The sequence below is a fragment of the Puma concolor genome, chromosome C1 (assembly GCF_028749965.1).
Source record: "Puma concolor isolate L17-30 chromosome C1, mPumCon1.1.hap2, whole genome shotgun sequence".
NCBI classification, from domain to species: Eukaryota; Metazoa; Chordata; class Mammalia; order Carnivora; family Felidae; genus Puma; species Puma concolor.
The window spans coordinates 12,419,634-12,435,596 of NC_141674.1; the positions used below are offsets into that span (position 1 = coordinate 12,419,634).

General features: G+C 58.6%; 1 protein-coding gene across 4 annotated transcripts in view; it reads left to right on the plus strand.

Annotated features, from left to right (window-relative positions):
- The window catches only part of LOC112862006 (protein-arginine deiminase type-4-like), a 34,420-nt gene that overhangs the window by 17,274 nt on the left and 1,183 nt on the right, over positions 1-15,963 (plus strand). For 2 of the 4 annotated variants that reach the window (XM_086715811.1, XM_086715812.1), the window contains exons 6-15: positions 2,067-2,192; positions 3,658-3,836; positions 4,005-4,108; positions 5,038-5,149; positions 6,515-6,622; positions 11,773-11,927; positions 12,669-12,807; positions 13,022-13,124; positions 13,920-13,987; positions 14,606-14,746. In XM_086715811.1, coding sequence (XP_086571937.1) covers positions 2,067-2,192; positions 3,658-3,836; positions 4,005-4,108; positions 5,038-5,149; positions 6,515-6,622; positions 11,773-11,927; positions 12,669-12,807; positions 13,022-13,124; positions 13,920-13,987; positions 14,606-14,746 — 1,235 coding nt within the window. The other 2 variants (XM_086715814.1, XM_086715813.1) reach the window with 2 other exon arrangements.

Here is a 15,963-nt window from a genome sequence, read left to right on the forward strand (position 1 = left end):
GTGTGTCAAGCCCTTCTGTCTATGCAGCCTAAGCTTTGGAACGGCCCTCAGAAATGGGTTACTGGAAGCACGTTCTTGTTAGCTTGTCCATTGTATAAAAGGAGTGGACAGGGGTCCTGAGAGGGCAGGCCACGCACCCACGGTCACACAGCAGCCAGATAACACCTGGGACCAGTGCTGCGTCTCCCCGTGCCTCCTCCGGGCCCCATGTTCGGGTCCGCTGCCCAACCCAAATTTCTGCTCTTGGGTCAAACCTGGGACCTGAAATTATTCGGAATGAAAGGCTACCGCCCCCAAACTCACGTCAGAGCAGCCCCGAGCCCCTGCCGCCCGCTGGACACCGCTGTGGCCACCTCAGAATCATTAACTCGTTTCATCCTTCAGTTTGAGGCTTGGAGGTATATGCAGTCCTCACCCCATTTTACAGATGGGGAAGTTAAGCAGTTTGCTTAAGGTCACACAGCCAGTGAGTCACAGGTTCAGGATCTGAACCCAGACATCCCAACACCAGGGCACAAGCATGGAGGTGGGCACGGGGTCTCTGCTGGCACCCCTCTGAGGTGGCTGGGGTGGGAGGAGGGCGCTAAGGGGGTGGCCTTCCGAGGGAGCGGCTAGGAGAGCACAGAAACAGACGCATCTTCACGTTTCTTTATTATTGAGAGACAGAGAGACACAGAGCATGAGCAGGGGAGGGGCAGAGACAGGAGGAGACCCAGAATCCGAAGCAGGCTCCAGGCTCCGAGCCGTCAGCACAGAGCCCGACGCGGGGCTCGAACCCACGAACCGCGAGATCGTGACCTGAGCCGAAGTCGGGACGCTTAACCGACTGAGCCACGCAGGCGCCCCAGAAACAGATGCATTTTAAAGTTGCGTGCACTTGTCTCGGCCTGATGCCAAGGGGCAGCGTCTATGCTGTGCCTGGCACAGAGTAATAATCAAAATAGCCGGTACCCCTTGTGGACACTCCCAGGACCCCGGCTGCTACAGTAAGCACTTTGCACGTGTGACCTCACCCTTCCCTGCTCGTGGGCACGGCGCTCAGCTCTGTTTACCGATAAGGAAGCAGCGAGAGCTGAAATAACTCCCAGGCTCACACAGATCCAGGGCTCAAACCCACCGACTCTTATTCTCGTAACCCACTGACTGTTGCCCCGTGGTGACTACCGTCCAGCTTCACGCTCTCCCCATGCCTTTGTTTGCCCACTCTTCAGGTTGGTCCACTTTCCACTCGGGCCCAGCGGAGAAACCTAGCTGCTCCTTTGTTCCACAAATAGTTATCGAGCAACCTGCCATGTACTCGTCATTGTTCTAGGTGCTTCTAGGTGCTCCTAGGCTCTAGGAGCTGGGGACAGAGCGGTGAACAAGATAGCTGTGTTGGGGCGCCTGGGGGGCTCAGTCGGTTAAGCGTCCGACTCTCGATTTCGGCTCAGGTCATGATCTCATGGTCGGTGAGTTCAAGCCCCGTGTTGGGGTCTGAGTTGGCAGCAGGAGCCTGCTTGGGATTTTCTCTCTCTCCCTCTCTCTCTGCCCCTCCCCCACTTGTTCTCTCTCTCTCTCTTAAAATAAATAAACGTCAAAAAAGTATTGATTGATTTATTTTTAATGTTTACTTATTTTTGAGAGAGAGAGAGAGAGAGACAGAGTGCAGGCGGGGAAGGCACAGAGAGAGAGAGAGGGAGACACAGAATCCGAAGCAGGCTCCAGGCTCCGAGCTGTCGGCACAGAGCCTGACGCGGGGCTCGAACTCACGAACTGCGAGCCGAACCTGAGCCGAAGTCGGACGCTTAACTGACTGAGCCACCCAGGCGCCCCAACATTAAAAAAATTTTTTTAAACAAGATAGCTGTGGCCCCTGCTTCACGGAGCTTATACGCTAAGCTCACTGTCCGGGAGAAGACCAAAAACTTAATTAGCTTTCATTCCAAAATGAAATCATCTTTTAAATTCTGGAAAGAGCGTCAGGAAAAGGAAACCAGGCGACCAGGTAGAGGGGGGCCTGAGGGGAGCAGCGGGGGAGGAGAGGGTCTCGGGGGCCTGCGTCTCAGGCCCCTCCCTTCTCGGTCCAGACCTACAGGACATGTCCCTGGTGACCCTGAACACGAACACCCCCAGGGACTTCTTCGCCAGGCACCAGCTGCTGCTCCATGTGGCCAAGTCGGAGATGGACAAAGTCAGGGTGTTCCAAGCCAGCCGTGAGTCACCCTTGGCTGTCATCTTGGTGTCCCCTCCCCGCCCCGGGACAGCCCCTTCACACCCCCCTTTGATGACTAATTCCTGAACCCCTATTAGGTAGCACGTTCTTAGGGCCAAGGATGCAGCGGTGAGCAAGGTGGACGTCTATGCCGCTACCTTCTAGAAAGGACACACAGATGATGTGCAGACAAACACTAACATGATGTCTGGTGCTGGCGAGCACTGAGGAAATAACCCCTCCACCCCCCCCCCCCCCAGGCCTGCTGTGTTTGTGTCTGTCTCCTCCCCTCCGCCGCGTGCACACACGCGTGCACACACGCACACACACAGAGGACTCTGGTTTACGGGGACTGTCGAGCCCAAGCTGACGGCATCAAACTTTGTCCTCCAGCATCCTCCTGACCAAAGACAGCATTAGCTTCGCAGCAGCTCGCACCTGCTCCTGAGCGCCGGGCTTGTTTGAGGCACGGGGCCCGGAGCAAAGCACATAGAAACGCCTCTGCCCCCGGGTCGCTTTCCTCTTGGTGGGTTGAGAGACAACGTATAAAATAAGTAAGTGAAGCAGCTAGTGTGAAGAAGAACGCCACCAGGAAGGGGGTGTAGATGAGGGGTAGGGTCTGGGGGTGTGAGGAGAGGAGGTTAGGGAACGCTTCCTCCGTAAGGTGTCACTTGAGCAGCAGGGGTGGGAACAGCCACACAGACACTCAGGGGAAGGGCACTCCAGGCAGAGGGAACCGCAGGAGCAAAGGCCCCGGGTGAGGCCGGATGGTGCCCGGATGGGCTTGAGGAAGGCAGGGAGGCCAGTGAGGCTGGAGTGCAGGACTCGGGGTTAACGTGGCAGATGAGGGTGGAGAAGGAAGGGGAAGGGCCGGCTCAGGCAGGCGGGGAATGACTCTGCCTTCTAGTCTGAGGGAGGCGGCCGAGGCCATCTGAGGGCTCTCGGCAGAGGCACAGCTTGATCTGACTTGCTTCCATTCTAGACCAAGGTGATCAGACTGACGTTGACTTGGTGACAAACCAATTCTTTGCCTCTGCTGAGGCGTCACCTCCTCCAGGAAGCCTTCCCTGGCCCTCTGGGTTTCCCCCCCCCATCACAGCACTTACTACCCTCTGTGATTTTGACCGTCTCTGCTCCTCGTCACTCACCCAGGAGACTGTGACCACCTCCCTGGTCTCCCCCAGTGTCAGCCGAGAGCTGGGGCTCAGGAATGAATGAACGAATGAATGAATGAATGAATGAACCATAATGTATAGCGGACCTGTATGTATATGTTCGGGAATGGCTCAGGGACCCCCGCCCCGGTCACTCCATCCCTGCAGCCCCAGCCAGGGGGCGATGTCCCAGCTGACACTTTAGGTTTCTTTCTCTGAGTGGCTATGACATGTCTTCATGGCAGCGGTGGCCCCGAGAAGGCATCGCAGCACCGGGGAGAAGCAGACCTGGGCCTCCCTTCTCTCTTCTAGGAGGCAATCAGATCTCCAGGTACAGGGAGGTCCTGGGGCCAAAGCAGCCCTGTCACCCCCTGGAACTCCCGGGGGGCCAGCACAGCACAGACTTCTATGTGGAGGGCCTCGCTTTCCCAGACGCCAACTTCCCGGGGCTCATTTCCCTCGCCGTCTCCCTACTGGACACATCCAACCCGGTAGGCCAAGATGGCAGCCCAAGGGGGAAGCTGAGTCACCAGGCGGGGGGTGGGGGTGCGGAGCCCAGCCGGGGAGGAGGCTCACACAGCCTCTGGGAGGAAGCAGGTGTCTGGGAGGAAGGAGGCACTGGCTGCTGCAATAGCCCTTCCCCCACCCACACCTCGCAGGAGCTCCCCAAGACCCTGATTTTCCAAGACAGTGTGGTCTTCCGTGTGGCCCCCTGGATCATGACCCCCAACACTCAGCCCCCTGAGGAGGTGTACGTGTGCAGGTGAGGGCTCTGGGGTGCCAGTGGGCGGGGCACAGGTACGCCAGGAGGGGTCCTGGGTTCTGGCCGCAGGCCCCCCCGCCCCCCCGCATCTCTGCTGGGCCAATGGGGGGAAATGACCCTTATCGCAGCGTACTGAGGGCTCCCGGCCGGTTGGGAATTACCGTGGCTACTGTTTTGTCCTCGCTGTCCTGCCCTAATGCACGCCGCGTGCGGCTTTCTCTCCTGAAGGACTGTAGAATTCGCTAGGCCCGGCAGATGAAAACCCTCAGTCGGTGAGCCAGGCTTCCCGGGCTGCTGAGAGGGCGGCCTGCGGACCTTCTGCCGAACCAGAAACCATTTCAAATGCGTGTTCCGGGCCAACCCCAGAACCGCGGGGTCTTGGGTCTGGGGATGGGGCCCATCTGCCTTTTAACGAGCTGCTCTGGGTGTCCCCCTCCCCCCCCCCCCAGCATCCACCCTGCCATCTGAGCGCACCTGTTAAGCATCCTGGGGTCTCAGGGGACCCTCCCCTCTCCTCTTCCAGTCGTTTCCAGGCAGAAGGGGTGAGGGAGTAACCTCGTGGGCAGGACGCGGGCTGGAAGCCGGCGAGGCCTGGGTTCAGATTGGGTGCTCGCCCCCGGATGGCATGACCTTGGGCCTTGACCTCCTCATTCTGGCGTCTCCTCCTGTTGGTTCCTCTCAGGGATTGTTGCAAGAGTTCAGTGAGATGTTTGCTACGAGCAGGGAGACCCGGAGAGCCGGGCATGTCCGTCCAGGCCCCAGGCATCTCCCCAGCAGCCCCTGTGCCCGTCCCCAACTCCATCCGGGCCCCAGCTCCTGCTCCACCCCTGGGGACCCTCCGGGGGCCCAGCTTGCCCCCTCAGAGCCTGGCCAAGGCCACCGGCTGCTGAATCCAGAGCCCTGAGGGGCTTCTTTTCTGCTCCTTCTAGGATGCTTGAGAACGAGGACTTCCTTAAGTCTGTGACCGCGCTGACCCAGGAAGCCAAGTGCCAGCTGACCGTGTGCACCAGGGAGCAGAGTGTGGGGGACCGGTGGATGCAGGTGTGCAGCCCTGTGGGCCAGGGGAGCTGGGACACGCGGGGTGGGTGCTCCTGAGGGTCAAGCGACACTGGGGGACCCAGGCTCCTGGGGCTGGGCCCGGCGGCTCACTGGCCACCGTCCCTCAGAGGGGCAGGAAGTGAGGAGCCCCTGAGGGTCCCCGCGTACGGGGGCCCAGGCCAGCGGTTAAACTGCCGTGCTCACCAAGATGAAAACCACCTGCCTGCCCGAAAACTCAGATGGCGTCTGGAAATGACGCGAAGCTCAGGGGACTGGAGCTCAGCGGGTCCCTCCAGTGGCCCTCCCTCCAAGCCAGGTTTCTGGACGCAGTCGCCAGCCTGGCCTCCCAGCCTGGTCACCCCTTACCTGGTGCCAGCCTGCCGGCCGCACTGTATCTCCATTCTGCTTCTGTGCCAGGCTCCCCGCTCATGCCGTGAGCTCCCCGAGCTCAGGGACTGAGTCTCACTCAGCTCAGCACCCAGCACGTGGCATAGGGCAGTGGCTGTGGGCAGCCGGCGGGCTGGACCGAACCTCCTTGCCCCTCCCTTGCTTTCTCAGGCTCCTTGCCCTGCCATGCTGGTCGGTCGCCCTGCTCTGGCCTCAGTGCCTTTACTCTTGCCGCGGCCTCTAGCCACTGTCCTCCCCGTCCCCATCCCCCGCGTCCGGGTCACGCTCGCACCATCCCGGCTTGAAAGCTTCCCCTCCCCCAATTTCCCCATCCCTCTCCCAACCCCACGCATAAACCCTCCCTTCCTCTTGCGTCGTTCCGTGTTGAGTCGGATCGAATGGCATGAAATTGCTGATGGCACATTTTTGACCTACAGGAGTGGTAATTCCGGGGGGTTCAGCCTAAAAGTAGTCTCATCCGTCCGCCAGAACGCGGGCAGGACTTGAGTTCATTGCCAAGCCCTTTCTGCTTCTGCCCCACGGGCGAGGCTGGGTCCGACCTGCCCCCTTTTGGGGGGGCGGGATCTCGTGCTCCCACCTCAGGCCTCAGCTTAGCAGAGCATCAGGAGCCCCTCCTGGGTGTCCCCACAGACCCTTACGTCCCCGCCCAGCACCTCACACTGGGTGCGAGGTGCCCAGCTTCCTGAGGGCAGGGTCTGAGGCTCGCTCACCGGGTCCCCGGCACCTGCAGCACTGGGTCCCAACACTCACCAGGAGTGGGGGTGAACTTGTTGGGGCAAACACAGGATAATAAACTCCGCTTCCTCAGAGCCCCTTCTCTGGGGTGGAATTTGCCCTTGACCACGGCGTGGGAGGGGGACAGATGGTTCTGCGCCCACCCCCACCCCCCGATCCCTGCACTGGGTATCACAACCCAGAGAGCACGCGTTTCAGCCTTCCTTCCACTCGCCCCACACACAGGACGAGATAGAGGTCGGCTACATCCAAGCCCCGCACAAGACACTGCCCGTGGTCTTTGACTCTCCAAGGAACAGAGGCTTGAAGGAGTTCCCCATCAAGTGCATGCTGGTACGTGCTGGGGGGCCGGCAGTGCTGAGACCCCCTTGCCCCAGGTCTCCCTCCTCACTGCCCGTCCCCCCTCCCCTCCCCCGCCAGCCCCCGTGGCTGAGCACACCCGCTCCGTAGATGCAGCTCCTGCTTGAGCCGCCATCACGCAGGTGGACCGTGTTATTTTTGTCATTGCCGAGACGAGATCTGGCCCTTCCTTTCCCAAAGCTCTTTCCAGCCATGAGCTCAGCCTGTCCTCAGAATAACCCTGCCAAGCACGTAGGTCAGGCTTGGGCATCCTTGCTCCTCTGAAGATGCTCTTGTGGCAAGGTGCGGGGGGGGGGGGGGGGGGGGGGGGGGTGGAGCCAGGACTGGAACCTTCCCCGGTGTCCGGCTGGAGGATCTGTCTTTTGGGTGGGGTCTGGCCTCGGGGGTGTTCCATCTGGGGTGTGGGGTGGGTTTGGGGATCAGGGCGGTCATTTCCTAGATGTGACCGTGTGTGTGTTTGGGGGTGGGGGTGGGGGTGACATATTGGTGAATCATGCCGGACTAGCCTGGCAGGTTTGTGTAAACTCAGCAGAGACTTATAATGATAATAATAGTTACATTTATCAAGCCCGTATGCTGTGTCGGTCAAGGTGCCAGATTCTTTACGTGCGCTGACTCATTTCATTTGTCCGACAACCTTTAATCTAGATGCTGCCACTAGGCCCATTATATAGATGGAGAAATTGAGGCTCATAGAGGTGAAGCAGCTTTTCCAAGGTCACACAAGGAGAGAGGAGAGGCTGGTGGGTCCGGCTCCGGGAGCTCTGTGGCCAGCATACCACCAGGCCCGCATTCCAGGCTGATTCCAGGGATGGAGGAAGGAGTGTGGGGTGTAAGGTTTGCTCTGATGAATGGCTTTCGGGGGAGCACCCTGAGCCCCAGGGAAGGGGAAGCGGCTCTGCCCACACAGGAAGCTTTGAAAGGGAATCTGAGTTCAACTCAGCACCTTGTCTGAGTCCCTCTCGCTCTCCTGGGCTGAGTGGGGCTGATGCAGAGATTTTGTGGGTCCACGGTGTCTGTCTGTGTGGCATCAGGCTAATCCTGTTTCAGGACCCTGGGGACAGACGAGCCAGCTGCCACTGGGACCTTCGTCCCTCCGTCTGTTTTCAGCCCTGCTCTGCTCTACTCAGGGACCTCTCACTTTGGTAATCTGAGTGTGACAAAGGTCAGATTCTCTGATGCCACAAGCGAAATCTCCAGAGTCCTCTTGGGCAGACAGACGCCTCAGCACGGGTGACCTCATCCTTTCCCACACCCGGCCTTGGGCGAGGGGCTGCGATGTTTTCTTAGGCAAGCACATCTGCGGTATTCCGACTCCCATCACTCAGGAAAAGAATTGGGATAAAAGTCAAACTTGTCACCAGGCAACAACCCCATCTGCTTTTCCAGACTCATCACGAGCCACTTTCCCTGTCCCCCAGCCAGCTCCAACCTCACCGGCCTCCTTCCTGTTCTTCCAATGCACCCAACTTGTACTCACCTCGTTTGCATATGCTGTTCCCTCTGCCTATAATGCTCTTCCTGCTTCACACGGCTGGCTGGGTCTCCCTTCAGTGCCCTCCTCGGTGAGGCCATCCCTGACCCTACAGGACTCCAGCCCCAGCCCCTCGCATTCTTGTTGGTTTCACCTTGTTGGTTTCTTCCGGAGTGTTTTGTTACAAATCACTGACTCGTTACTTCCGTTTTATTGTCTGTTTCCCTGCTAGACCGGCAGCCGCAGGAGGGCGGAGCCTGAGGCCGGGGTGCCCATCACTGTGCACAGGCCAGTTAGCACACAGCTCCACATGCGGTGGGTGTTCTTCCCAAAAGACAACGCCAGTAAATTTTGGACACCCATCCGTGGGAAACCAGCAGCACTCACTGTAAATAGAAAGGCAACCGTGAAAGTAAATAGGATTAAAGCAAACAATGTTACTAAAGCCAGCTCGGTATGAACAAGTGCAAGCGGGAAGCCCAGATGGGCTCTCTGGCTGTTAAAGGGGGAGATGGGCTGGTTTTGAGGATAGATTTGCACACTCCGGGTCTTTGATGAACCAGAAAGACTAGAGGAGAGTTAAACGGGCGACATGTTTCTAAGTCTGTGCTAGAAGCCGGATCAGCTGGCGTCACACGTGTGAGCTTCCCCTGCCCATCCCACTCCCTGGGGGTGGGGGTGGGGGGGGGTACTTCTGCAGACCTTGGGCACGCCTTCACTGGCCTTCAGAAATCCAAGCCTTGACCCACGGGGCACCGGGGCGGCTCAGTCTGTTAAGCTCAGACTCTGATTTCAGCTCGGGTCATGATCTTGTGATTCATGAGTTCGAGTCCCACATCAATCAGGCTGTGTGCTGGCAGTGGGGAGCCTGCTTGGGATTCTCTCTCGCGCCCTCTCTCTCTGCCTCTCCCCTGCTTACCCTTGCTCTCTCTCTAAAATCAATAAAGAAGAAAGGAATCCAAACCTGCAGCCTGTGACACTGAGCCCCTCTCATGGCAACGGCCAAGGCAATGACTTGTATGAATTTATCATTCGTTCATCAGACATTCTTTGAGACCATTCTCCGTGCCCAGCCTTGTTCTGGGCTCTTGGGGTATATCAGTGAGCGCTGCAGAGGCCCCCACCCTCATGGAGGTGACATTCTAGCCCGGAAAGACAGACGATAAGCTAAGTACAACAATAAATAAATTATATTGTATGTTGGGAGGTGGGACCTAGTGCTATAGGTGAAAAAAAAAAAAAAATACAGAATCAAGAGGCTCCCAGGCTCCAGAGTAGTGGGAAGATTACACTGCAATTTTAAACAGGATGGTCAGGTAGGGCCTCTGAGAAGCAGACACACGCACAAAAACTCAAAAGAGGTAAAAGAATCGGCTATGTGGGTGTCTGGGTGAAGAGCGTGCTAGGCAGAAGAAACAGCCAGTGCAAAGGTCCTGAGGCACGAGCATGCCTGGCATGTTCAGGGAAGCGTGAAGAGGCCAGAAGGGGTGAAGCAGAGTGGGCAAGAGGAAGGGTGGGAGCTCTTGGCCACATCTGGTGGGAGAACGAAGGCCTTTCTCAGCAATGAGACCGTCAACATTCCGGAAGATGTCGCCATCACTCTGAAGAGAGGCACTGTTATTTGCGAAGGGCCCCAGAGGAACCCTGCGGAGGGACTTCAACCACATCAGTGTAGAGCTCAGTCTCCCTGGAAGGAAAACGAAGAGCCCTGAGTTGACGCATGGTGGAAAACTGGAGAGCTGGCTACCGTTCGCACCATCTGTAGTCGTGTGCAGAACATGGTCAAGGGTATCACGCTGGGCTTCCGTTACAAGATGAGGCCCGTGCCCGCTCGCTCCTCCACCGACGTCATCGTTCGGGAGAATGACGCTCTCGTCGAGATCCAAAATCTCTCGGGTGAAAAAACACACCCCCCGCAGGGTTCAGATGAGGCCAGGCGTTTGCTTGTTCGGTATCTCAGGCCCAGAAAGATGAGTTCATTCTTGAAGGAAATGACATTGAACTTGTATCGAAACTCAGCTGCTTTTGATTCAGCAGGCCACAAGCGTTAAAAATAAGGACGTCAGGAAATCTGGGGATGGTGGCGAGGTTTCTGAAAAAAGGAACAGTTCGGCAGGCTGATGAATAAGGACTAAGTTGTCCAGCTACAGAAACTGCAAGATGCCAGATAATTTTTCAGACCTACTTGACATATTTTAAAGATGCAATAAAAGGCGTATTGATTTGGGCGGGTGGGGGCGCGGGGAAGAAGTGAGCGAGGAAGGAGAGGCTGGCTGTCAGGGAGGTGATGGGGATGACGCGGGGGCTGTTTGTTTAAACTCTGGGAAACTGGGGAGTTGTTGCGGGCTCCTTTTTTTATGTTTGTTTATTTTTGGGAGAGAGGGGGAGAGAGAGGGAGAGGGTGCATGTGCGCGGGGGAGGAGCAGAAAGAGAGGGAAAGAGAGAATGTCAAGCAGGCTCCGTGCTGTCAGTGCAGAGCCTGACATGGGGCTCGAGCTCCTGAACCAGGAGATCGTGACCTGAGCTAGAAATTAAGAGTCAGGCACTTAACCAACTGAGCCACCCAGACGCCCCAGGAATGATGGCTTTTAAACTGGGGGTGTCATAGACCTCCTTGAGAGGACTCCTCTTCCCAGAGAAATACATGGAAGCTCACAATTTGGAATCTACCTGCAGGGAGTCGGTGGCCCCTGTGAAGCTCCGTCGATTTGTAAAAAGCTAGGGCTAGTGCAGTAGACAGAATGGCGGCCCTCGAACACGGCCCCGTGCGAATCCCCAGGACCTGATGCTATCTTGTGGCAAAAGGCACTTTGCAGATGTGATGAAGTTAGGGACTCTGGGATGGGGGAGGTGCCCCTGAGTTATCTGGCGGGCTCTGTGCCATCGTGGTGCTCCTTGGAAGAGGGAGGACGGAGTGGGAGAAGGCCCTTGATGATGGAAGCGGAGGATGTAGCAGTGTGCCTTGAAGCTGGGGGGAGAGCCCGCCAGCCACGGCAGCTACTGGAGGCCAAAAAGGGCAAGGAGACAGGTTCTCCCCTCAGAGCCTCTGGAAGGAACTGGCCCTGCCACACCTTGATATTAGCCTGGTGAGACCGGTTTCAGACCTCTGACCCCCAGAGCCGACAGAGGATAAACGCGTGTTGTTTTAAGCCACTAGATGTGTTACAGCAGCCACAGCGAACTCGCACAGGGCAGGAGATTGTTCCCGCAGAGACCCACGCGGGGACGTCGCGGCCATTCGGCAAGGCCCGCTCCAGCCCGAGGTCAGGATGCAGTGTGGCAAGAGGGCTTGCTGTAGAGACAACTCAAATCTGCGTCCCTCCACCGACGGGCCGTGGCACCTGATGAAGCCACACGTTGCGTTTCTTCTCTGCAGAATGAGGGCAAAAATGATACTTTGCAGATCCGTTGTTACGGCCGAGTTAAGGTTTGCAACAGCAGTGGGCGCGTATGAGGCACTCGACAAACGCCGGTCCCTTTTCTTAACCAGCTGGTTTGGAACCCCTTCCGCATCTCCTACAAGTGACAGCGGTGCCTGGGCTGTACAGGCCGCTGACCGCTCCCGAATCCTTCCCGTGACTCGGTTCCCGCCTCTCCTCACGCGGGGACTGTGTTCTCTAACGCTTGGTACATGCTTCTCCCATCCCAGGGTCCGGATTTTGGCTACGTGACTCGAGGGCCCCAAACAGGAGAGGTTTCTGACCTCGACTCCTTTGGTAACCTGGAAGTGAGCCCCCCGGTCAAGGTTGGGAGGAAGAAATACCCTCTGGGCAGGATCCTCATTGGGAGCAGCTGCTACCCCAGGTGAGGAGGGGAGGGGCGGCGAGGGGTGGCCCCAGGGCCACGGTGGAAGCCCTCCCTACTTGCTTCCGACCCCAGGGCCTCAACAGACCCCAGGGACTTGGGAACTGTGGGGGTCGTCGGGGAAGGCCTCGCTGAGAAGGCAGCTCTTGAGCGAAGGCCTGATGGCAGTAAGGACATGGCTGCGTGGAGATCTGGGACAGAGGGCTCCTGGCAGCCGAAAGAGCATGTGCCAAGGCCCTGAGGCAGGACTGAACTGGGTGTGTTCAAGAAGGCCAGAGGGGCTAGAGCACATTGAGAGAGAGCAAAGGGCTAGATCAGGAAGGACCATGGAGGCCAGAGCGAGGAGGAAACTGAAGCCCAGAGAGGTGAAGGAATGTCCCCAAGGCCACACAGCTAATCAGAGATCATCCGCTCAGACGGGACCGGCTCTCCACGGAATTGTGAGCCATGTTTACCCACAACGCCAGCATCTGGGCTGAGCCAGTGGGTTTTGCTTCCCGAGGCTAAGCTCTGGTCTTTATTTGCCATACTGACTCGGTGCCTCAGTTTCCCCCAACACAACCGGGATGGCAATTCGTAAAGTCCCCCGGTGTTTGCGGAGACAGTTAAAGGCGTCCAGGCTTCTGAATCCCTTCCCTAGCTGAAGAAGACCCCCGACCCCTTTGCCCAGCCTCCAGGTCCTCGGAGATCTCCCTGTTGCCCCCCGCCCCCCATAACGCCCCCTTCATCCTGTGTCGGCAGCAAGGAGAGCCAGGAGATGCACCAGGCCTTGCAAGACTTCCTCAGCGCCCAGCAGGTGCAGGCGCCCGTGAAGCTCTACTCCGACTGGCTCTTTGTGGGCCACGTGGACGAATTCCTGAGCTTCGTCCCGGTGCACAAGGTGCAGTGTGGGGGACTGCCTGGAGGAAGGCACACACCTCCGCCCTGGGCTCCCGGGTTTTGCTCCGCGCTCTGCCTGGGGGCGGGGGCCTGGCCTCACGTGCCAGACTAGCTTTCCCTCAACCCCAGGAGGGGGCCAGCCTGGGTCCAAGCCCGCCCCTCTGGGAGCCCCAGGGGCAAAGCTGACCTCTGACCCCAGCGTTTCATGCCTCCAGGGCTTCCGGCTGCTCCTCGCCAGCCCCAGGTCCTGCTACAGGCTGTTCCAGGAGCAGCTGAAGGAGGGCCACGGCGAGGCTCTGCTATTTGAAGGGGTCAAGAGTAAGTTGGCTGTGCCTTGCGTTTCCACCCGGGGTCCTTTCTCTGCCTTCGCGTGGCCTCCTGTTGCCAGGTGGGGGCACCTAGAACACCTGTCCTCTGAGCACCTGCTGTGCACCAGACATTGTGCTCCGGGCCAGGGGTGCTGTGTGAACAGGGCAGACGAGCTCCCTGCTGCTGCTGCAACGGCCCGCAGTCCTGGGGAAGCGAGTCAGGAAAACGGCCGCAGCACGGGGGCTGGAGGGTATCTGGGAGGAGTCCGAGGAAGACTTCCTGGAGGAGGCAAGGAGCAGGCAGGAGCATGACGAATGAGCAGGAGTTCACCCAGTGGGGTGGCGGGTTGAGGGGAAGAGAGGTAGCTCAGACAGAGGGAACCGTCAATGCGAAGGCTCAGAGGCAGGAGAAAGTGAAATGTGTTTGAGGACCCGCATGAAAGTCCACAGATAGGGGCTGGCGTCAGAGGTCAGTAAGTCACGGCTGAGAGTTTTTACGTCGTGTCCGTAGTATGTCGTGTTGCATCAGGCAACGGTTAGACCTCTGTTTGCCGTTCGCTGGATGGGAATTTTTTGGAGATAATTTAAGGGGGTGAGAGCCACACCTTTAAGGAGAACTCGCGCTGAGAAAATACGTTCGTTAAGGCGCGTGCCTCCCGGCTGCGCACAACAAACCTACCTGTTAGGAATTCTAGCCGCCCCCATTTTATAGATGGGAAAACTGAGTCCCCACCGTGCCCACCAGGAGGACGGAAATTGACCTCCGAGTTCACCTGCTTTTGTTTTTTCTTTTTCTCCATGCCAGAAAAAAAACAGAAAATAAAGGACGTTCTGTCCAATGAGAAATTGAGAGAAGATAATTCGTACGTGCAGGTACCAGCCTGGGTGCCGGAGACGCCGCAGTCCGGGCAGACCTAACCACCCGCCCCCACCACCTTCCCTACCATCAGAGGCACAAGGGCGGAGCCTTCCACCAGCTGCCTGTAGGCTTGGTGGCAGGTGGCTCTGGGATTCGGGTAAATGTGTGTGGGACAGAGAGAGAGAGAGAGAGACAGACTTCAGTCACCACTGCAGGAACACACACGAGTGATGCATGGAAAAGAGGGGAAGCAAAATCGGGAAAGCTGGAACCAGAGAAAGACGGGGGGGGGGGGGGGGGGGCGGGGAGCTCTCAGAAACAGGGACAGAGGCAGGAGAGAGGCCAAGTGCTAGAGTGACCGGAAAGACAGGGACGCACAAGCAGAGGCAGGAGGCAGAGGGACTGAGCAGAGCAGGAACGGAGGGAAGTAAAGGAGGGCCCCGTCACTGCCTCCCCGACCTCGTCCCTAGTCCTTCCCTTGGCCAGGCCTCAGCCCCAGACTGTCCTCCTCCGCGGCGGTCCCCACCCCTCCTTCGCTCCCCACCCCACCGTGCCCACCGCCCCCTCACCACCCCTCCACCCCCTCGTTGCCCGCCCCATCCCTGCCTGAGTCGGCCCCCCCGCCCCCCTAGAAATGCATTGACTGGAACCGGGAGGTGTTAAAGCGGGAGCTGGGCCTGACCGAGCGGGACATCGTGGACATCCCCCAGCTCTTCAAGCTCCAGGATGACCTCCAAGGGAGACTCAAGGCCGAAGCCTATTTCCCAAACATGGTGAGGAGGGGGGCTTTGGTTGGGCTCGCCTTTGCCAGTGGCCTCCAGTCAGGACCCCCGGGGGTGGGTCCAGGGGGCTTGGCTGTCTGCTCGGGGCTGGCGTGGCCGTGTGCCGCTCCCAGGGCAGCTCTGGGCGTCTCACAGCCATGACGGTGTGGGGCTCCCGCTTCACAGATGAGGCACAGAGAGGTCGGGCCTCCGGCACAAGGACACACAGCTGGCGACATGGGATTTAGAGCTGGAATTCGAACCAGGGGTCTGGCTGCAGAGCCCACACCCTGACCCCCGAGGCACTGCCCGCTACGGATTTCCCGGCGGGGGCAGGGGGGCGGGGGGCCGGTGTAGGTGTGCCCTTGAGCAGGCAACTTACAAGCTGCTCTCCGTTTCAAGTCCCATTGGGAAGGGGAAAAGTCGGGGGCACCATTTCAGACTGGGTGGTCCGGGCAGGCCGTGAGGCTAGCACTGCCTGGGCTGGGCGGATTCACTCCTCTGACGGGTGAACTCGGGGGGGGGGATCCCACCCTGGTCAAGAACTTTTAACTGTGACCCCCTCCTCGCCCACCCCAAGACTGTCTTAAAGCCATCCACGGTATTTCTACTATCCCCGTGCCCTTCCTCTGTCTCTCCAAAGGATACCCGAGGGCCGGGCAGAAACCCCAGCTGGGGTCCTCAGCTACCCTGTCCTGCTGGGGCTGGGCCAGTCCCGGCACAGTGGACATCAGACTGGTTTCCCCAGGTCCCTGGGGTTCCAAGGCAGCGGTTGGGATTTTTTTCCGTCTTAGGCACTGAGGTACTACAGAAGATTTTATTTAGAAGAAGAGGTTCCGTGGCTAAACCAACAAGGCAGGAAGGGGCACCTTGAATAAAAGCCCTTGGCCCTGAGCATTTGTTTCTGCCTGTCACTCCAGCCAGGTTCCCCAGGCAGGAAAGAGGGTGGATGCCACCAGCCGGGGGGGGGTGAGGCATCGCAAATGAAGTGAGACCAGCGACCGTGGGTGCCTTCGCTGTTCGAGGCCCCGAGCAAGAGTCGTGATTCCCCCCGCCCCCCGGGAGCCCACGGTGGGAGCGGGGAGGGCGTGGGTGTGGAACAGGCAGAGAAACTCAGAGTGCGAGACCCCCAGCACGGGCTGTGTCTGAGTGGTGCCAGGGAGTGAGATGCCTTTCCACGACTCCTGAGCCCTGGAGACCGACTCTGCACCTGCTCCGTGCCAGCACGG